Source organism: Cottoperca gobio, chromosome 9 (assembly GCF_900634415.1).
Source record: "Cottoperca gobio chromosome 9, fCotGob3.1, whole genome shotgun sequence".
NCBI lineage: Eukaryota > Metazoa > Chordata > Actinopteri > Perciformes > Bovichtidae > Cottoperca > Cottoperca gobio.
This window is the reverse complement of record NC_041363.1, coordinates 10,739,159-10,760,315: the sequence shown is the minus strand read 5'-3', so window position 1 is coordinate 10,760,315 and position 21,157 is coordinate 10,739,159. Positions and strand designations below refer to the sequence as shown.

The 21,157-nt window shown below is 40.6% G+C and overlaps 4 protein-coding genes across 8 annotated transcripts; 2 read left to right on the top strand and 2 right to left on the bottom strand.

Moving 5' to 3' along the window:
* The first annotated feature begins 54 nt into the window (after positions 1–54).
* mmab (metabolism of cobalamin associated B) lies at positions 55–1,854 on the top strand. The gene is made up of 9 exons (XM_029440758.1): positions 55–216; positions 503–561; positions 664–757; positions 846–903; positions 1,004–1,076; positions 1,174–1,271; positions 1,363–1,427; positions 1,529–1,588; positions 1,666–1,854. Exons 1-9 carry the CDS (start codon positions 113–115, stop codon positions 1,748–1,750), a joined length of 696 nt encoding a protein of 231 aa, XP_029296618.1. The 5' UTR covers positions 55–112; the 3' UTR covers positions 1,751–1,854.
* Positions 1,855–1,933: 79 nt separating this feature from the next.
* aldh3b4 (aldehyde dehydrogenase 3 family, member B4) lies at positions 1,934–6,357 on the bottom strand. The gene is given in 11 exon segments (XM_029440757.1): positions 1,934–2,446; positions 2,534–2,633; positions 2,728–2,894; positions 2,982–3,371; positions 3,455–3,536; positions 3,959–4,044; positions 4,139–4,259; positions 4,547–4,657; positions 4,807–4,929; positions 4,931–5,003; positions 6,051–6,357. Coding segments are annotated over 11 exon segments (1,506 nt in total). The 5' UTR covers positions 6,104–6,357; the 3' UTR covers positions 1,934–2,246.
* Positions 6,358–8,115: 1,758 nt separating this feature from the next.
* Positions 8,116–17,625, bottom strand: ube3b (ubiquitin protein ligase E3B). 4 transcript variants are annotated; one of them, XM_029440849.1, is made up of 28 exons: positions 16,576–17,624; positions 16,218–16,350; positions 15,897–16,065; positions 14,947–15,064; positions 14,669–14,728; positions 14,473–14,577; positions 14,286–14,382; positions 14,095–14,180; positions 13,905–13,987; positions 13,388–13,493; positions 13,175–13,295; positions 12,870–13,047; positions 12,352–12,518; positions 12,060–12,227; positions 11,792–11,963; positions 11,580–11,698; positions 11,379–11,493; positions 11,164–11,263; positions 10,963–11,082; positions 10,694–10,870; positions 10,492–10,602; positions 10,255–10,392; positions 10,108–10,173; positions 9,959–10,017; positions 9,660–9,842; positions 9,146–9,257; positions 8,960–9,052; positions 8,116–8,864 (listed from the first exon to the last, which is right to left on the bottom strand). In XM_029440849.1, the coding sequence occupies exons 3-28, from the start codon at positions 16,055–16,057 to the stop codon at positions 8,673–8,675; spliced, it is 3,207 nt and encodes a 1,068-aa protein (XP_029296709.1). In that variant the 5' UTR covers positions 16,058–16,065; positions 16,218–16,350; positions 16,576–17,624; the 3' UTR covers positions 8,116–8,672. The 4 variants fall into 4 exon arrangements, with proteins under 4 accessions (XP_029296709.1, XP_029296710.1, XP_029296711.1 ...); XM_029440850.1 differs by having other exon boundaries at positions 16,218–16,296; XM_029440851.1 differs by lacking the exon at positions 16,218–16,350 and having other exon boundaries at positions 16,576–17,625.
* kctd10 (potassium channel tetramerization domain containing 10) lies at positions 16,992–21,121 on the top strand. Of its 2 annotated transcripts, none has more exons than XM_029440854.1 (7): positions 16,992–17,109; positions 18,124–18,337; positions 18,442–18,611; positions 19,165–19,251; positions 19,358–19,410; positions 19,522–19,717; positions 19,831–21,121. In XM_029440854.1, the coding sequence occupies exons 1-7, from the start codon at positions 17,107–17,109 to the stop codon at positions 20,047–20,049; spliced, it is 942 nt and encodes a 313-aa protein (XP_029296714.1). In that variant the 5' UTR covers positions 16,992–17,106; the 3' UTR covers positions 20,050–21,121. The 2 variants fall into 2 exon arrangements, with proteins under 2 accessions (XP_029296714.1, XP_029296715.1); XM_029440855.1 differs by having other exon boundaries at positions 17,058–17,109; positions 18,061–18,337.
* Positions 21,122–21,157: the final 36 nt, after the last annotated feature.

Here is a 21,157-nt window from a genome sequence, read left to right as displayed (position 1 = left end):
GTTGACCAATCACGCGATAAAAATGAAACGCCCATACACTACGGACACCGCGGAGGGACAAAGGGCGTTTTCCACTATATTTCACCTTTAGCAGCTAGCCTCTAGCTTTAACATGGCATCGTTTATTATCAAACCTGCTCACCTCCGTTGTGTTTTCAGGATAGGCAGGCTCATGAGCGAGCATCGGACAACAAACATATTATGCTCAGACAGAAGGTAGTTGTACATCCCTGTTCTTTGTGAAAGTGGGCTTGCAAAATGTTCATGACACTCATTGTGTATATCTAGCAGTAAAGTGTTAGCTAGGTAACTGCTACATAGGGATATTCATTATATAAAGGCAATGTTAGCACAGTATAATGAACTGGAGTATTGTGTGAAACTGAAACTTTAAAGAGCTGGGGAAACAAAAATGACATTATTAAACTGGGTACATGCGTCAATTGTTGTTATCTGTTATCAAATAAGTAAAACATTGTTTTATCTTCCTGTCTCCCTACAGTTATGCCACTGAAGGAGACAACCGGGTACCCAAAATATACACCAAAACTGGAGACAAAGGTTGTTTTTCAACTTAACTAGGAAAACAATACATGCTACAACACTGTTACCATAATTAGTTCTTACAAAAGTTGACTCCATTCTTGCTGTGCCCCCTAAAAGGTTTCTCAAGTACATTTACAGGGGAAAGGAGGCCAAAGGAAGATCATATTTTTGAAGCCTTAGGAAATGCAGATGAGCTGTCATCAGCTATAGGGTAACATTTGTACTATTCACAGTTCACTTTAAAACTTGTTCTATAATCTGCCTCACTTGAAGTGACCATGTTAAATTGTACATTACAGCCTGGCCAGAGAATTTTGCCTTGACAAAGGTCACACGTTCACATATCAGCTGGACAAGGTTTGATTTGCATGTTGCATTTATTAACTTTCTTCATTGCAGACATTGTACATCAGCTATATACAAGATTTCTGACAGTATTTATTCATTTTAATTGCAGATACAATGCATTTTACAAGATGTGGGCTCCAATATTGCCACCCCTCAGTCATCTGCAAGAGAAAGTCACATAAGTATGCATTCACTGTCTGGTCTAAAGCAGTAAAAATATTGTCTCTTGTGTGATTGAAGATATCTTGAATACATTTTTTTGTGTTCTGTTTTTGTAAGAGAGAACAAAATTTACTGCTCAGCCAATTGCAGACCTGGAAACCTGGATTGACGCATTTACAGAAGAACTCCCTCCACTGACAAACTTCATTTTACCTGTAAGCCCATGTGTGCCTCTGTAAGACACTGAGTTCATATGAGAGTCCAGGTTTTCCTGTTACATTGATACTTGGGCTTTACATTTCACAGTCCGGAGGGAAGGGCAGCGCAGCTCTGCACTTGGCTCGCACAGTGTGTCGGAGAGCAGAACGCAGGTCAGTTGTAGCGTGCTCCTCGCCTTGAATGACGTAAAAATGACCCCCTATGTCTTGCTTTTCTGGCACAGTAGGTTCTGACAGTTTTGTTCTTGTTATAGTGTTGCTCCAATTGTACGGTCAGGCGAGGCAGATCCAGATGTTGCCAAGTTTTTGAACAGGTTAGTCTAGTGCTTAAATGTATGAGAAATGGTTCCTCTATTACACATCTGATCCATGCCCCAACATTTTCACTCAGATTGAGCGATTACCTGTTCACTGCGGCCAGATTTGCAGCCATGAAAGAAGGCAACAACGAGACAATCTACAAAAGACCTGAATGACCAGATATTCACGAGGAATAAGACCAAATATGATTTTGTTGTAGAGATTTCCATTTTGTTGTTAACATATCAATAAATGAATGAGATCGAAAATTGTTTTCTTATTTTGATGCAACTTTCTTCTTATCATAATGTGAGAACAAACAGTAATAAACTTGACTGTGGCTTAACCATTTAGCCAATACATATACATGTACCTCCTTGTTATTTAATTTTGCACAGTTTCATCAAACACATTTGAGTTGTTGTAGCATTATGGTACTGCAGCAGATAAACTTTAAATACAGGTGAGTATCTCTTGTTCTTGTTGGTTTTACAACTCATCACCCAGAGATCAAACAACCACTATCATATATATAAGATGTGGCTGTACCCCAGCAAGTTTACTTCTCAGCTATTTCTAATGTACTGACAATACATTTGCATGCCAGGACTGTTCAGGACTTTGGAGGAGAGTGGCTTTCTTCCAACAGGGCTGTGTTATCCTCCCACACAGTCACATGATCTGGCACCATCCCTGGCTCTTCTGGGACAGAGTACTGGCCCATGTCATGAGAGACAGATTGCGTTCCTCATATGGCGGATAACGCAGATAGGTGACACACTCAAACCTTGTGCTTCTTAGCAGGCATGATTTCCTGTGAGAGAAGGTATCAAAGCTGTAGCGGCCATGGTAGGAACCCATTCCACTGGCACCTGTCAAAAAAAGAGTTAATATATTAGAGGTTATATTATTCCACCACTATGTTTGGCATAATTTGTACTTTGCTGCCACTGACTTACCAACTCCTCCGAAAGGCAGAGCCACCATCAGACTCTGCAGGGCGCTGTCATTTGAGCAAAAGCTTCCACTAGAGGTCTCACTCATTAGCCTTGAGATGACCTGAATTGTCAGAAAGGCAGACACATGATCAGAATACTCCTAGGCTGCAAGAGGCTCTTACACTGAAGTGTCTTAAGTTGAATCTGTCATGTACCTTGCTGTTGCTGGAATATGCATACACACAGAGGGGTTTTTCTTGCTTGTTAATGAAGGAAATCGCTTCATCCATATTGTTTACAGTCAAAACAGGAAGAACTGGGCCAAGAATGTCCTGTTGCATGATGGGATCTGATTCCGCCACATCTGTCAAAATCGTTGGGGCTTCAGAAAGAAAGAAAAATAAGTTAACAGTATTAAATGTGATGCATGTAATACTTTATCTCAGAGAATCCCACAGATCAAACCTACCGATATATTTTTCCGTTTCTATCACTTGCCCACCCACAGCAACCTTGCCAGATCTCCACAGCATGTCCCTCGTACGGTTGAAGATCTCTAGATTGACCATGCGGCCATAACTGCAGGACTCTCTGGGATCATAGCCGTAGAACTGCAACAGGCAGCACTTCAGGGCCTGCACCAGCCGTGCTGTGACATCCATGTGGCACAGGATGTAGTCAGGAGCCGCCAAGCTCTGTCCAGCATTGTGAAAACGTGCCCAGGCGATGCGCTGTGCCGTGGTGGCAATGTCACAGTGTTGGTCCACATAACACGGGTTGTTGCCACCCAAAATCAGAGTGACAGGTGTGAGTGTGCGTGCTGCAGCCACAGCAATTCTGCTTCCCTCTTCCCTGTAGCCTAGGGATTGACAGACATCCTTAATAATGTAAGATTCATTCAATAAAGAAATCACAAAGATGTGACTTGGAGTTTAACTTTACCTGTATAGAAGACATGGTCAAATTTAAGTTCCACAACTTCAGGCAAGTCATTCGTGTCTGCAAGAATCACATGGTAGCATTCCTTGATGATAAAAGAGAATTGTTATTACATTTTTATTATAGGTCCTTACTTTAAATCAATACACCGAGTACACATATAGAATCATAGTTTGAGTCAACTTTTGAGTTGCCCTTGGATATCAAAAAGGTGTATGTTTCCATACTCCTAGATTTGACCACATCTAAGCTCTTTAAAGTCTCATGTCACATCAAAACTGTTCATTTGAGTCTGAACGAATGCCCTCTAGAATCACACAGACCAAAAGCTGTCGTAATACTCAAAGTGGATTCATACAAGTTAATCATTAGGCTCAAATAAGGCAAGAAAAAAATGGGACAACCTATTCCAGCAAAGTATATACTAAGCATTAACTCAAACACTCAAATATTTGAGAGACTGAGACAAAAAAGGTCTGCTGTCCTCCCTGCTGTGCAATTACTCACATTGTCCAAGTAGAAGGGGACGAGACGATGAAGAAGCTCTGCAGTGTGAGCGGTGCACTCCGAGGGGCAGATGATTGCACAGTTTCCTACACGAATTCAGAAAATATTACCAGTAAGCCTGTGTGAGGACAAATAATACTACAATCAAACTGATTAAATGAGTGTCTTGAGTGTCTGCACCTGCTGCGATGGCCCCTACCAGGGGCGCCAGACACGTTTGGACAGGACTGCACCAGGTCCCCATGATGAACACCACCCCCAGCGGCTCGCTGACGATCAGACACTCGTCCAGCGTGGTGGACTTCACCAATCAGAGGAGCTCAAAATTAGGTTACAAGGGAAACAGACTTCTCACGAGTGAAAGTTTATCAGTGCACAGGTTGACTTACAGAAAAAAAAGTTAAGTTCTTCAAAAAAAGGTCAAGGCAGCTTAAGCTTTAATCTGCTTTGGCACGCCAAGAAGGCCAGAACAATGCTTTTCTTTGTAGCAGTAAAGAAGAATGTTTTCTCCTAAAAAGGTTGTGTTAGTCGTAACTAATCCCAATAATATTCTGAAGATGTTATTGAAAAGTGGGCCAATAGTCTCACCAGGTTTCTTTCCACATGTTGCGTCTGCATCCACTTCTTAAGGTTGTTGAAGGCATGAAGTGCCTCATTCTTCACAAGAATCAGTTCTGACACAACTGTCTCAAAGCTTGGCTGGTTAAAAATAAAGAAATGGCTAATTGGACAATTATTATAGTGACACACACACACACACACACACACACACACACACACACACACACACACACACACACACACACACACACACACACACACACACACACACACACACACACACACACCTTATGAAGGTCCCTTCCAAGAGCATCCACAAAGTCACACTCGTGTTCCTCCAGCATCCGCACCACAGCCTCCAGCTGTGTGAGTCTGAAGCTCTCCTTGAGGGTGCGTCCGGCTTTAAAGGCAACTTCTCGCCCTCCTCAGCAGATCCTCACACTTCAGAGGGTATGTCTTCAAACAGCGCTCCCCCAGCCTGGTCCTGAAACAGCAGCCATATCACTAGTTGTTAAACACCACAGGGCAATAAAACACATCTTCAGTACATTATCACTATACCTTCTGCATGTTAACCGCCCATTCCTTTGGCAAGCATAACACGCTTTGTTTTTTCCACTCATGTTTATTCCAGTCAAGAGTTCTCCACTGCTGGACCTTTTCTGAATGGAGTTAGTGTGCAGTTCAGCTAATGCACCAGTTAAGTAAGTAAAAGCCCCCATGGCAGAGAGGATAGTGAAAGTCCAATCAGGTGACGCACAAAGATGGAGTCTACTAATCTTAAACCCAGCCACTCTAATGTATCATGTAGACCAGTGTTTCTCAAAGAGTGGTCCGCGGACCACTGGTGGTCTGTGAGCGACCGCTAGTGGTCCGTGAGTATATTGGTAAATATCACATTTGAAAATAATATATTATAAGTTTAAAGTGTTTCTCAAACGGTTTAAAAATGACTAGTATAGACTAGAGTGTAGCATAGATGTATCGTAGCTACGTAGGTTAGTTTTACGATCTTACGTCATAAATGATCTGCGCGGTCAATTTGAGCCGCGGTCACCTGACAAGATGGATCGATGGCTGTAGACAGGGTCAGTTAAAAGAAAATGACAGTGAAGGTGCATCGTCCAGATACAAGTGGTTCAGCCGCAGCGACAACAGGTGGTTTTGTGTGCGTTACTGAGTCCCAGGAGAGGGTTCGTCAAATTTGGATTTTTTTGCACTGGAGATGAAGAGGAACCCAAGCCACATTGTGTTTTGTGCGTTTAAATCGCATATGAATGGTTGTAGAATCCGTATTTGTATTGTTGATTTAATGTGTGGATAAAGCTGTCATTATTAGGCTGACATTTGTAATATATTATTGGAGTGGTAAGCAGGCTTATTGTTTTGGGATATTTGGAGAGTTAGGTGGTCCGTGATTGTTTTTTTATTGGTTAAGTGGTCCTTGGTCTGAAAAAGTTTGAGAAACACTGTAGACGTATATCGCCCAAAATAAAATGTTCATTAGTGTAAATTGAATATTTATAATTACCTTCGCAGTGCTTTGGCCCATTGTGCGGGAGAAGGACTCAGTGGACTGTTCATGGCAACTCTGCAGGTTCAAGTGGAGAGTTGTGGAAGTCCTTCTAACAGCACTGTTCATCTCGGATAGAGACCGAGCACAACGGAGAACAAGTCAAAGGTGCGCATTTACACCTTTATCCACCATGCGCACTATTCATGAAAACTACAAAATGTGATGTTGCAAGACTCTCAATCACACATCCTCCTGTTGTTTATGTGAAACCGAGTTTGCCGTCAGTCACCAGCCTGTCAACAATACACTTCAGACACATGCGCAGATCCACACTGGTGTTGTTCCGGATTCAGCAGGTGTTTGTAATAAACTAATTAACTAAATGTCACGAATTGAAGTTACAGCCATTGCTTTGCGAGGGAAACAAATACTCATTGTTGTAAATGATTTAAAGTAAATGATTTATACAATACTGGTGTACATGATTTAACATTACAGGGGAAAAGGTATCTCACACATTGACATATTTTACATGGTAATCTCCGTTTTTAACAACACACTCAATACTGTAGTGCAGCCAGTCTCAAAAACACTTTAAAAAGAGATGAAAACTTTCACAGGAAGGGTGGGGACATTTCCAGGATCATTTGTATTTTATTTGTGTAGTAAAAGAGCGGATAGTCAAAGGTCAGCATCAGCAGTCCACTGATGCACTTAAAAGTCTAGCCTACTCTTGACATCATTTTGAAACAGATGAGTGACCTCATCACGAGACAGACAAGCTTGTGAGGTATCTTTCATCTCTCTTGCACACTAACACACGCTCAAGTGTTGCATGTCGTGTGAATCCATTCCCAGTGTTTCCACTTCTTGCTGGAATAGATTAAAAGGAGAAGAGCTGGAGCACGATCCTCCTGACTGATTTGTCTGATCTAAAATAGTTGAATCTCATTAGTAGACCTTAGGTAATTTTATTACAACCAGCGTTATATATAATAAGTTAATGGCCATGATATTACTAGTTAGAAACATGGCAATAATGACCATTATATTGTATAGCTTGTGTTACTTATTAACAAGTATCCATACTCATTCATGACAGATAACACCTTTTGCATAATAAACAACTTTTGAATCTTTTTTTTTTTAACCACTTTCTTTGAAAGTTGCAGTTCTTTCTGGAAAATGACTAATGATCTGAACCCTGTGTAAAGTAATTAGGCTGATAAGGTAATAGGTGTGCAACATTTCCATCCAAAGGAACATCAAATCAAGCAGTCACATTTTGGTTGACGAACCAGTCCATGACATCATGTTGGGAGGTTTTTAAACCCCAAATTCTTTTTCCTCATGGCTCAAGAAGATCAGAGGGCATCACAGAGAAACCCGTTGTTGTTGTTGTTGCTGTTGTTGTTGTTGTTGTTGTTGTTGCTGCTGCTGTTGTTGTTGTTGCTGCTGCTGCTGTTGTTGTTGTTGTTGTTGAGTGGTTGGGTTTCTGCACTTTTTTGTTAGTAGGAGCAGAGAATAAGTCCAGTTACATAGCCCCCGTTTCTATGGCTTGTTTCCGATATACGTGGTTATTGGTTAAAATTGGAATACAGTCAGACATGTGAGAGCAAAGAGGGATGGCATTATATGAGGCACTCAGCGTTATTCAAAAGGTGTAGCTGAGATATCTTCTGTTTTACTAGTATTGAGTATGAAAACTTGCGTCATTGGTTAACTTTACTCTTCCTTTTTACAGAGTGGAGGTCAAGCGCAGATGTGTGTCAATGAACAGGCATGTCTGCTTTACTGCGCAGATACAAATAGTGCCCAAACATTTCCAGTTTCTGTTTTTACTCAAAAGTAAAATGCTACAGCAAGGACATACGTTCCAAATCAAACTACAGCAGGATCCGATTTCTTTTCTTCATGTTAATAAATTCTGCTGCTTCACCAGAACTGAGGCAGATGTTAGATTTTCGAATGAGAAGATGAAAACCAGAGGGCCAACGTCTCTCTCAGGTGACTGCAGCGTCTTTTAGTGGGTAGAAATGGAGCGAGGTCAAAATGATTTTCCTCGAAATGGGACAACAACACAGGATCACAGCTCCTCCTTCGTGGAGGTGGAACACAAGACATTGATTTGTCTTCCATTTATAAAAGATGCATTATGTTCAGCAAAACATTTTAAGACTCATCCAATGTCAGCTAAAGGTTGCTTGGATAATAGAGTCCAAGCTTGTAAGTATATTAACAATGCATTGCTTGGTTTAACTCGAGTGAGTCAACCACGCATTGCGTCTGTATTGCTTTCCAGTTCGCTTAAAATGGGAGTGTTAGATCCAAACGTGATTCTGTTAAGCCTGAGAAACAGAGATCTAGCCACTGTATATCCATATTTCATCAAGTTAAATACACAACATATTGAATTTTGGGAGTGGCAAAGGGAGATGCAAAAAATTGGATTGTGCTGCACAAACAGCATTCCCTTTGATGCGAGGGAGTGGGCTGAAGTAGTGTAAAGCTTATCCAGTTTTAAATAGAGACAAAAGGAGAGTTTTTAAGTCCTTCACGATGCCCCTTTTGACTTGACAGGCTCAAGTCCACGTATGCCGAGCCTCTTCTTGTGAAGATTGTCCTGATGCAACTGAATTAGGAGAGCTCAAAGCCTGTGTTCATACTGATAGCGTAGCGCAGCTTGTCACGCAAGATGCTCTTCTTGCTGTAATTGGGCAACTTGAGCAGGTTGAAGCATGTTGATGAAGTGGGAAGTCGACCACCAGGCTCCTTTTTGCGGATTGTGAAAAAGCCTCTAAGAACACTGCCAAGGGTGTCTCCGGTGTCCTAGACACAGGAAATGTTATGTTAGTACAAATGTAGCACATGGATGTGTAACAACTTTCAAGCTGCATCCATTTCCTTCTTCTTTTCATGCCTACCTGATCATCTGAAACTTCCACACAACGGATGGAGAACGGTGGTTTGAGGTAGGCAAAACCTAGAAGTGGCGGCCTGGAGCAGCTGGTAACAAACTGTAAAAACAAACAGAAGAATAAATGAGACAATGGTAAACCGCTGGGGGGTAAAGTTACAGCTTTTGGCTGTGACAGTTACAAACACTTTACTTTAAGGAACATAGCCCTCTCTTCAGCAGTGAAGTCACTGGACAGGATGTCCCACAGCCAGATGATGACACGGTGGCTGCTGTGGAAACCTCCGTAGTAGACTGTGTGTTTCCTGAGAGAGAGAGAGAGAGAGAGAGAGAACGAGAGAGAGAGAGAACGAGAGAGAGAGAACGAGAGAGAGAGAACGAGAGAGAGAGAGAGAGAGAGAGAGAGAGAGAGAGAGAGAGAGAGAGAGAGAGAACGAGAGAGAACGAGAGAGAGAACGAGAGAGAGAGAGAGAGAACGAGAGAGAGAGAGAGAGAGAGAGAGAGAGAGGATAACAAGGATGAGCATTGATGAAGGAAACAGTCTGTTGCAACTCAGACAAAGTGTTTGGATTGAGGAGACTTCTGAGGACAATTGAGGACAATCCTGCTAGATTTGGGGGTCACATTTACAAAGGAGTATACTGTTGTAGTAGCAATTAAAGAAGAAGTTCGACTGCTCTTTAAAAGAGGTCTGAAATGTCACATACTTGAGGTCATCGAGATCAATCTCAGCATTGTCTCCCGAGACAAGACGCTGAACCTCAGGCGTGGAAAACATGTGCAGCCACTCCGGGTTAATGATGCTGCGGAAGCCCCGAATGAAAGCTGCCGTTTGCTCCTTAATCTGCGTGTGCATCCGGAAGTGAGCCATGAGGTGAATGTAGCTGATCCTGCAGGAAGTGGGAGAGTTTAAGTCAGAGTTAAACACAAGATATCAGAATAAGGAGAACATTTGAAATGTAATAGTACCCTGTTATTCTTTTTGATTGGACATGCATTTACATACTTGTTTTCATTGGAGACTGTCATGGTTTTCCCTCCAGGTATCAATTCATGACAGACAAGCTGTAAAGAAAGATACAAAGTAGCTTTAACTGATGAATGTAATGTATTTAACTACACTGTATCATAAACCTCCACATATTCTGTTCTTACCTGCCCCATAACATCCTCATCATAGGATAACGTCAGTCCTAGATCCCCTATATCTCCGTCATAGCGCTGAGAAAACAAATAACATGAAAGATGAAAACGGGAAAGATTAGCGGGAAAACAAATTGTCCAAGTGTAATTCTAGTCGACCTTGATGGAAGTGAGGTTCTTGTAAAACTCAGAGTCCAGCGAGGGCAGCTCATCGATGGAGCTGTAGAAAGTGCTGTGGTGGTGACCCATGACTTGACTGAGGAAGAAGGAGGCAAAAGGGACGTCCACAACGAGGCCCTGAGCATACACAAGTTACAGTTACACACTCACCGAAGATGTTCAGAGAGAGATAAACAACAGAGAGATTTTTCTCATAAGAAAAAGGTACAAATATACCTCATATATGGCTTTCCCAAGCATCTTCCCCACAAACTCAAACAGCTGCAAATGGTTCTCATGGATGTAAGATGTTGGTGACGGATACAGCCTTTCATTTCCACTCGTAGTCTACAGAAAATTAATATCATATCATACAAACAGTGAAAACAATGTCAGCAGAAGAAGACAAAGAAAATAGCTTTCTATTTGCCTGACTTACCCTAAACAGGTTGAGAGCAGGATTGAACACTTTCTTAATGATCTCCTCTAGAAACTCTTTGAACACACCATCCTGATCGATACCAGCTTCGTCTACTCCGAGATCGTTGACAAACTTCACACGGATGACACCTTTTATGGAATTTGCCGGTAATCTGCGGAGCTGGTCATATCCATCCTGGGGACAGGAACAGATTAAGTGTTGTTATGGAACAATGACATGGATATTTTTGCTCTCCTTCAAAAAAAATCAGTACTCAGACTCCATACCTCCAACATCCGTGAGCGCCGAATGGTAATATGGGTGACATGTGGCGAAGCAGAGCTGGTTTCTACCAATCCTAAACTTTCTTTTTCCTTTGTAACGATGTTCCTGAACAGCAGCACCCTCTGAAATAAGAGCGGAAGTATTTATACAACTGCAAATGAAAACGACACCCTGTCTTTAAAGAAAGGATCCTTTTTACTCACGTTTTTATGAGGAATGACATGTGGGATGTACTGCAGCAGAAGCTGGGCTCTTTTCTTGCCTTTCTCCAGCTCTTGGAACAACAGGCTGGGCTTAAGGTCCCTGAACGCAACACCAAAAAAAAGATGTAACGGTGAGCTTTTAAATGTAATCACAAAGCAGCAACAGAAGGTGGATGCGTTTAGGATATTAACAGCTATTCAGTGTTTATATTTACTTGCGTAGCCAGTGGTCATCAGGGGTGAATCGTCGCCTGCAGTCCCGCTCATAGAGCACCATCAACCAGCCGTGAACACTGTGGAACAACTCCAGTTTCTCCCCCTTAGCATTTTCTATTAAATACAAAACCGCTTTTTCAGTAAAAAAAAAAGAGAATCATCTTCATCATCGCTGTTAAGAATCAGTGACACACACTCACCTAAGATGCCATCCCACACCATCTTGTACACAAATGTGTTCAGAAATGAAGAGATGGTGAGGAGTTCCTCGATCTTGAAGGAAGTTTGTTCTTCATAGACTTCAATGTCATCCAGAATTCTGTAACACATAACAGTGAGTTATTAAATGATGCTGCGACATCGGGCATCTTATGCACAACATCGTAAAGAAAGCTAAATGTGTAAGATTTACGTGATGAGGTGCCGTGAGCAGTCACAGAAGAGCATGAGCATAGCCAGGAGCTGCTTGGACTCTTCAGTGTCATTGTTCAGACACTCCATGAAGAGCTTGAGGCCTCCCTGAGGACCAAGCTCACAGATGAAGGCCCAATGTTTGGGCAAAAGTTCATCAAGATGCGTCAGACCTGCAGAGAATGCACAGTTACAGACTCCATGATGAGTTTTCCAGGATGTTTCCCAAACACTAAGTTTGTATGACAAAGTAAGTTTCTGGTACCGACCGGTGAGTATCTGGAGTCGTATTTGCGTTAGTGTCGACAGAGCAGTCTGGTAGAGCACACAGATGCTGCACACCTTCTGAACTTCAGCTGAGTCCACTCGCTTCCCTCCCACTGGTTTCAGGATGTTCCGTACAGAAGCTGACTTCTGAAATGCTCGCTTGAAGAGGTCTGTAAAAACAGGGACACAACACACCGGGGAGTCAAAGAACCTTCAAGGACCTCTTCAAACCTTTTTTTTTTTTACTCAACAGAGTTCTAATCTTAAAATGTAAAAACAGGGTTTATAACTCACTTTTAACCGGTAGATTGTTTTGTGATGTGCTAGGCTGCGGGGGTGGAGGAGTGGGCTCCTGGCTCTCCAGCTTTTTAGAGAGGACGTCACTGAAGAGCGTCCGAATGACACAAACACCCCAAAGGTACTGAAGCTGTTTCGTCACCAGCGGCATTGACTCATTCAGACTGCAGAGAACGGAAGACAGAGGAAGTAGAGGGGAAGACAAAGTCAAGTAAACATATCTGGCATTATTTTCTTTTTTAATCAAAGGAAAGGTCAATTTGTTATTTGCAGAAAGTACACAAATGATTATGCTTTAAAAAAAGGCGTACAACACATGATGGATTAATATGCTGGCTACAAAGACCACAAATGTCAATCTCTTCCTCAGGAGGGACCAGGCAGCATCTAAGAAATTAAATGTTAACTTGTGCCTTCAAAAAAGAGCCACAAACCTGGAGCTCAGGTTTTGCAGTTTTCCTGGTGTACAATAAGTTATTGGATTCATTCAAGCAAATACGAAGTATTTCACTGACCCGTAGTCTACCGTTTGGGAGAACCAGCCCAGGACAGGGTGCCAGTGTGTGAGGTTGGACTTCTTTTGGGATACATATCTCTGACAGTAGGACAGCATGTCAGTCAGGTCCTTCACAAAATGGTTGGCCTCCTCTTCAAGGACTTTCTCATTAAGGTAGCCCAAGTGAATCAGGTTGCCTATCGAACATTAGAAAATGCAGTCAGCAACAGTACCACTAATGGTTCACAGGACGCACAATGATTCTCTCATCCGTGCACAACTAGATTGCATTGATGATGTGCACATTTATCCAAAATGCTATACCAAGTAAGCAGAGTGTGTGGCTCCCCTCGAGACACACACAGATGTCCAAACACTGTTCTTCCCGGCTGAGAAACAGAATGAACTTCCGCAGCAGGTCATGCGTTTGGATGGACACCATACACTGTTGAGGCAGAGCGGATATTATAACCTGCTCTCTAAATGTTCAAATTATGATATACAACAACAACATGCGATACGTGACAAGGATTTTACCTCTGGAGTAAGCACACTGAGGTGAGATACGACGGCTGGAACTGACATGATGTGAAGGAGGAAGGATCTTAGCAGGTTATCGGAGAAGTGAGCAGCAATGACTGGCCTGGAAAATATTACATTTAGTTGAAAGGACAGCTTGAAATATAAAAACACAAAAACACAAAGCTAACAGGATATAACTTGTCTCCTCAAACATAGTCAAAGTTGATGGAAAATGTTTCCCTGATGTTGAAGTTTAATGTGATGCCAGCCATATTATCTGCCCAGAGGATTCACCAGTACTATTTACATTATTTGTGATGCACATTTAATAATAATAAATGCACCAGACTCACTGTTTAAAAAAAAAAAAAATTGTTATGTTTTTCTTATGTAGCATAAATGGACTACAACTGCATGACGTTGAGCAAACGTTCTGCAGAATGACTAAATTAATAAATATAAATGATCCTTGAATTCTTAGATTTTCTTTAATAGCAGTTACAACCATCTACATTAACAACTCCCAGCTCACCTTAACGACAAAGAAAATATAGCTGTTAGAGTGCCTTTGGAGAGAGACGGTTTAGTACGAGCCAAGCCATTGGTCAGCAAGATCTAAACAAGAAAAGTTAGGATAACAAACAATTTAGCATTTTTATTAAAATGACAGTTGGCACTGAAGAACAAAGTCGATGTCAAAAGTATGAGCTGTAGTACTGCACCTGCAGTATTGAATAGAATCCCTTCTGATTGAGATGGCCCATGATATTCTCACAAATCCTCGTCAAAGCGGGTCTGAGAGCTTCTCCTAAAATAATGAGTGTGAAAGTATTGTTTTTCTTCACAGAAAGCATGTCCCGCAATAACAAAATATATGTTTATAATAACAACATCAGCTGGATTTGAGACTCACCCTTCCCTCGGACTATACGCCAGGTTGAAGTGTCTGTGAAGGTCACCAGCATGCTGAGGTACAGCGTTACCAATTTATTGTCCTGAAGTATGTCAGGCTGCATATGACAAAAACAGACAGTGATATGTTAATTATAGTCATAAAATGAATATCAAAACACATTTTCCAGTGTCAAATCAAGACTAACCTTTAATTTTTTCAGTAGTTGACAGCAGGTCCACAGCACATCTTTTACCTGTTTGAGCCAGGGGATGGTGAGGTCTTTGGAGAGAGCCAAGGAAACATACCAGACCTGAGGGCCAAATGTGAGAACAGTCACTGAGACAAAAATCACATTTAAATAATGTTTGGTATATGGATGGAATAAGCATATGTACACTCACTTTAGGTTCATTTTCAACCTCCATGCTGGCAAGGATTGCACGACAGAGCTTCTCAAACCTCTGTGTAATGTATAAAATTACAGTCATTTGAGTCACAGAGCAAAGACAAGTGTTTAAACTACAATTGTGTTATGTTTACAACAGTCTCTCAAAAGTCTCCACATAAGGTAAGAAAAACTATTTTATATTGAAAGTGAAATAACTTGCACTACTTACTTGTACTTGTACTAATGACTGTTATTTACGCATTGGCCCAAACAGCATAGCTGGCAACTCACCACCTTATCCTCTTGGCGATATACGAATAGTAATTTCCGAGCAATTTTAAAAATTGAAAGTGCATTCCTTTTTGAAGTCCCAGTTTCAGAAGCTTGAAAATAGTCATCGACCTCTTTCCTGGTGAGACACAGACAGAAATGATTGAGCCAGTGAAATATTTTACTAATAATGTTCATGTAGGCAATAATTCAATATATACATTTATCATTTTCAATGGAATCATAATGTGATTAAAATATATATCGATTTATTAATTTAGACAACGTAATTGTCTAAATTATTAATAATAATAATAATAACAAACATTTCTCAGAAAAACTGATGTGAAATATTTTGAGGGATTATGATTTGAAGATTGCTGTTTTGTTTTTACATCACACTTTACATTGCCCCTCTCTGCATACTAATGGTGGAGAATAACATATAAAAAGGTCCACTTGGAACCCAAATGTTTTATTTAAATAAATTGTGAGTAGTGTTTTCCAACATCACTGTGCGGGATTTTCTTCGTTCATTCAGCTTTACTGTTCAACCCCTGCATGCCTACACACAAGAATTCTGCTTACGGGAATACCCCAGTGTAGTTCAGTAAAACTGTTGTCTTAATATGATGAGTCGCTTTTCTCTATAATTTCACTTAAAACGTTTATGTTCATTTTTCACAAAAGTTCCTAATTAACTGAGAAAATATTCAGTATTTTTCATTTGTCAAGTATGTAAGTCACAGAAGAGTTTAACAACAGGCATGTGGTTATTTCAGACTATTTATTTATTGAATTTCCAAAAATCATGATATACCGTGAATCGTTATCAAGATAAAAAATAAATTATAATCGGGATAGAAGATTTTGCCCATATCAACCACCACTATGTTCAAGGCAAACATACACAACTCAAAGCTCTCCACATACTTGGTAATAAATCTACAATAAATAAGATTGGAAACTACCGTATTTGCTTCTGGAGTCTGCAGCGACAAAGAAATCTCCTGACCAGGGCTTGGATGTGGATTGCTGATTTCTCCTTGTCCTTATGTCCTTTCCTTTCCTCCCTGGCCTGCCTGGCTTTGTCCAGGAACTCGGACTTGGAGCTTTGAGTTACACTAAACATTGTGGACCCTGGAAAGGAAGAATTTACTTTGCACTGATCATCCTGGTAATTGTATTGATTACATTTTGACAGCGGCTTCAGAGAACATATCTGCGCTTTATAAAGATTGTGACTGTGATAATACAACTGCACATTGTCACATTGTTGTGATTGAACTTACCTGCGATATTCCTCAAATTAAGATTTTGTCTGGCCTTTAGGCTCCCCTGTCGCTATACCTCCTCAGTCATTTGGTTGTCCTTGAGATCCCAGCGGGAGGAAAGCCAAACAAAAGATGAAGACTAACTTCCCATCTATGTAGCAACGGGCGACACAGGAAAGATGGAGCTGGGATAGTTAGCATACAGGGCTAGTTCGCTGCTGTTCGACCTGTTACTATCTCACGGAGAATCTTTTCACATTAATTTAGCGATATTTATCATCATGGCAGGGTTAGGTTTTATCCTGCATCAATGACAGCCTAAAAAACACAGCGGACATACAGTTTTGAAATGTAAACAATGAGAGGAGATCCGTACATTGACTGCAGCCATTAATCCCCTGTGTCGCACTAAATCCGTCCGGGTAGTGTTTGTCTATATGTATAAATCGTTATATGAGAGTATTCATCAATAAAAGGTTCCAGATATGCCTAATTAACTTTGTTCGTGTTGTAACAACAACAACTTCGTATTTCTGATTGAGGATAAAGCTTTCGTCCAGTGCGTTGGATGGGTGGCGGGGGAATGTTGTCACAGTTACTCCTTCAACAGCGGAAATGTGCAGGCTAAGGCTAATGTAATTAAAGCTATGTTCTTCAATGTGTGAATTAAAAGTAGTAGGGTGCAAAGTGGGCTGAAGTGAGACGCTGCATCGTTACTTATATTTAATTTTACCTAATCTTGAACACTTTGGTAACACTCTGAAACGTTTAACAAAACCTGTCCCTTTAAACAGAGCAGATGAACGTTGACGTCAGTTTTATAACTGCGCAGCGTTGGACCGGAAGGAAGTGGGTGTTAGCTGACTGACGTTAGCAAGCTACAATTATAAAGTCTGCTGCGGGTTCTATGGTAAATATACTTATGTTTTATCAAAAGACAATTCAAATAGGCCAATACCGTTGTGTATATAAAGTTGTTTTAATACCCTTTCTTAATATGTGTATTGTTTGACATATTTTTGATAATTTAGGTAACTTTAGTTCATGCTAACTAGCTAGCTAGCTCAATAGCGGTGCTGGCTAAAATCAAATTACTACTTATTGAATGAGTGACCATTTTCAGTGTTTTAGACTACACAGAGAGCGAGAAAAAGCCGTACAACGACGTATTACAAACGTAATAATGCTTATTATTTGTGTTTTGAAAAAAATGGAGAGCAAGCAGCGGCAGAGTAGAGGTATGTAGTGCTGTCTTTGAATTGTCTCTGCCCTGTTCCAACTTATCACGACAGCCTGAATATAACGTTAAATACTAACGAAAAGATACATTTATTCTAACATAATACATGTCTATAATTCCATGAAGAAATGCATAACTTACATAAACCTATTATATTACTAAGACAATTTCCTCCGCCTTTATGACTAATAGATTTTATTTTGTACCCGAAAAGTATTGCTAAAGCTCTGAATTATCAGAGTTCAGCCTCCGATATAATAAAAACATTTATTCTAGTTATTTTGAAGATTGGAATAGTGATATAAACTATTTATACTTTTTTCACATTGTCAACAAATCTCATAACAATATCATCAATTAATGTGTCTTATTACTGCGTTGCAAATGCGTGATATGGCTTATTCCTGAGCCAAAAAAACTATTACAAATGTATAAATGAGTTGCAAGGACACCTTTATTCTGAGTCAATTTCACAAACACTGTCCTGCTGCCACAAATACTATTTTAAAATAAAGCCCTATACTTGTGGCCATTTCTTTCTTTTTTTAAAGAGCTACCTACATTAACATAGACCTGACCCGTGTATTAATAATGTGTTTCCACTCAATTCCCTTACCCAAGCTAATCCAGTGACACACCAGCCATGAACCAGGTGTCACTCTGTTTTACCTTGTTCTGTCCCAGGAAGAGATGTCAGGAGAGAGTGTGGTGAGCTCGGCAGTGCCGGCAGCTTCAACCCGGACTACTTCCTTCAAGGGCTCGAGCCCCAGCTCTAAATATGTGAAGTTAAATGTGGGTGGAGCACTGTACTACACTACAATGCAGACACTAACCAAACAGGACACAATGCTCAAAGCCATGTTCAGTGGCAGGATGGAGGTCCTCACAGACAGTGAAGGTGAGCTGTTGGTGAAAATCATTCAATTATATTCGGGGCTTATGTCAGCCCTGTGCTGGCCGTGATCTATTACTAAGTAATGTTTCACTATTTTATATCCATAGGTTGGATCTTGATTGATCGCTGCGGGAAACATTTTGGAACAATCCTTAACTACCTTAGAGATGGGGCCGTGCCTCTCCCAGACAGCCGACGGGAAACAGAGGAACTGCTCGCTGAGGCCAAGTATTACCTTGTACAAGGCCTAGCTGATGAATGCACTGCTGCCTTGCAGGTACCATCACTACAGAGGGCTGTCAGTTAGGAAAGGGCAATAAATGAATACTTAATCTTATAATCTGAAAATTGCTAAATGGACTCCACATAACCATTACTAAGTCATATTTATTTGGATTTGTTTCTGAAATTCCTGAGCATTCCACCTAAGAATCACTTTTTAATAAAATAATTAATAAATGGCTGATTTCAATGGACTGTACTTAATATCAAACCAATTATGTCTAGTTTTGAATATTAAATATTGATTAATGGGTAAGAAAATTAAATATGCAAAATTACATGTAAAAAATCTCATGTTTTATTTTTTTTGTTATTTTTCAACTTCTATGAAGAATATAAAATCCATATGAAAATTATTTGAAACAATCTGCTTAAAAAGTATAAAAAACAACAAGCCTTAGTTATTGTTGCGGTGGGAGTTGCATATCCTTCATCCTCTTTGCGACTCTGTTCCACCAGATGGCATCCTTCAATTTATAATATACTGAATGTGCCGGCTCTGCAGGTGGAACTTTTTTATATTTCAAATATATATTTTCTTCCTCCAGAACAAAGAAACTTATGAACCCCTTTGTAAAGTGCCTCTGATGACTTCATCTAAGGAAGAGCAGAAGCTTATTGCAACCTCGAATAAGGTAGGTTTGGTTATTTTTTTTACATAATGTGCAAAATTTCTAATGTTCAAGAGAAATTGTCGTTTTAGATTTTTCTTTCAAAATACAAACTTCTGTGTCTTCACAGCCTACTGTCAAACTGCTGTACAACCGAAGCAACAACAAATATTCATATACCAGGTGAGTCCTCCTCAACTGATATCAGGAGCTAGCATGTTCAATTAAATAAGGAACATAATGTGGTGAAAGTTGCCTTAATAATCGTCCTGTAACACTTTTTTTGCCCTCCAGCAATTCTGATGACAACATGCTGAAAAATATTGAGCTGTTTGACAAGCTGTCATTGCGGTTCAACGGTCGGGTACTCTTCATCAAAGATGTGATTGGGGATGAGATCTGTTGTTGGTCATTTTATGGCCAGGGGCGTAAGATTGCCGAAGTGTGCTGCACCTCCATTGTATATGCCACAGAGAAGAAGCAGACAAAGGTAAATATGTATTTGTAATATGCCCACTATAAAGAGTACTTTGTGCTTTTGTAAGCATAGAGCTACAGTATTTTATCTCTAATCTCTTACGTAACACTCTCCTTCTCTGCTAGGTGGAGTTCCCTGAGGCACGAATCTATGAGGAGACCCTGAACATCCTCCTGTATGAGTCCCACGATGGGAGGGGTCCAGACAATGCCCTGCTGGAGGCCACAGGGGGCGCTGCAGGACGATCTCATCATCTGGATGAGGACGATGAGCGAGATCGAATTGAGCGAGTTCGTAGGATTCATATCAAACGACCTGATGACCGCACACACCACCACCAGTGACCTTTCTCCTTTTGACCCGTCAGCCTGTGTCTCTGACCCTGGACAGTCTTTGCACCACGCTTGTGCCTTACATCACCCAGCGCCTCTCTGTCTCACTTCCACTCTTATTTTAGCAGCTTTTTCTCCAGGAGACTACGATGAGATGCGTGTCATACAAATGTGTGTGGTGGTGACATGATTTTGTGTTTGTGTGTGTGTCATCTTCGTTGTGTGTTCTGACAGGCTGTATGTTGTTTTGTTCTCTGTTGTAAGTCATGATAACTTTTCTCACTGTTTTCTGTTTGTGTGCAGACACACGTGTGTGTTTGCATTCAGCACTGCAGGTCACTGCAGTTTTACCTGAGTGTGTGAAAACAAAGAATAGAGTATTGATGGTATACATCTGTTGAGGTTCTAACTACATTGCATCCAGAAGAACAATAATTATATCATGTTAGCAGCTAAAGATGTACAAAATGTTTTTCTTCTCCTTGCCATGTTTCTGACGGGTCCACTGTAAGGTCCTCAGTCCTTTACCAGATGTCGTTCACAATGGGGCCACATGGTGGCACTATTTTACTCTTTAGAGAAGATGTTACCAAGGCTATTTTGTAGCCTGCAGATAATAGCAATTACATTTTAAAATTTATACATTTTTGATACAGTTAAGATGTCACAGGTGGATGTAACATTTCACTGTAGTGCTTCTGTCATATTTACTTTTAACATTTATGCATTTTTCCTTCACTCCACTAAATGATCATTATTTTCAGTGGAGGGAACTTGAGCTGTGACCTAAGGTGTTAAATGTACCGGGGTGATTGAATGATGGATGCTGAGGTTGAAGTGAATGACTGTAATCGGAGATCTCCCCGGCAGGAAGGGAATCCTGTCTACAAGCTTTTAACAGGGATAGAAATTAGACCTGTCCTTCATCGCCGCATTCATCAGAGAATGTACCGTTTGCACACAATAGGTTTTAGTTGAAATATGTCTAACAATCACAGTACTCGTAGGTCTGTTGTACAGAAGTGAACATATATGTATGTTTTATATTTATACATACTTTATCACAATTAAATTTCTACAAACATTCTTTTGTTCTGTTTTTATTTTGCTTTCACATCAT

Excerpts from the sequence above, each read along its gene's own strand:
- ube3b (XM_029440851.1), bottom strand. The coding sequence starts at position 16,057 with ATGTTTAGTGTAACTCAAAGCTCCAAGTCCGAGTTCCTGGACAAAGCC. Across the intron at positions 14,383-14,472 it reads AACTACTGAAAAAATTAAAG|CCTGACATACTTCAGGACAA; the intron begins GTTAGTCTTGAT and ends TGTCATATGCAG. Across the intron at positions 11,083-11,163 it reads ATGTCATTCCTCATAAAAAC|AGGGTGCTGCTGTTCAGGAA; the intron begins GTGAGTAAAAAG and ends CTCTTATTTCAG.
- mmab (XM_029440758.1), top strand. The coding sequence starts at position 113 with ATGGCATCGTTTATTATCAAACCTGCTCACCTCCGTTGTGTTTTCAGG. Across the intron at positions 562-663 it reads CACCAAAACTGGAGACAAAG|GTTTCTCAAGTACATTTACA; the intron begins GTTGTTTTTCAA and ends GCCCCCTAAAAG. Across the intron at positions 758-845 it reads GAGCTGTCATCAGCTATAGG|CCTGGCCAGAGAATTTTGCC; the intron begins GTAACATTTGTA and ends TGTACATTACAG.
- kctd10 (XM_029440854.1), top strand. Across the intron at positions 18,338-18,441 it reads GGTCCTCACAGACAGTGAAG|GTTGGATCTTGATTGATCGC; the intron begins GTGAGCTGTTGG and ends TTATATCCATAG. Across the intron at positions 19,718-19,830 it reads CAGAGAAGAAGCAGACAAAG|GTGGAGTTCCCTGAGGCACG; the intron begins GTAAATATGTAT and ends CTTCTCTGCTAG.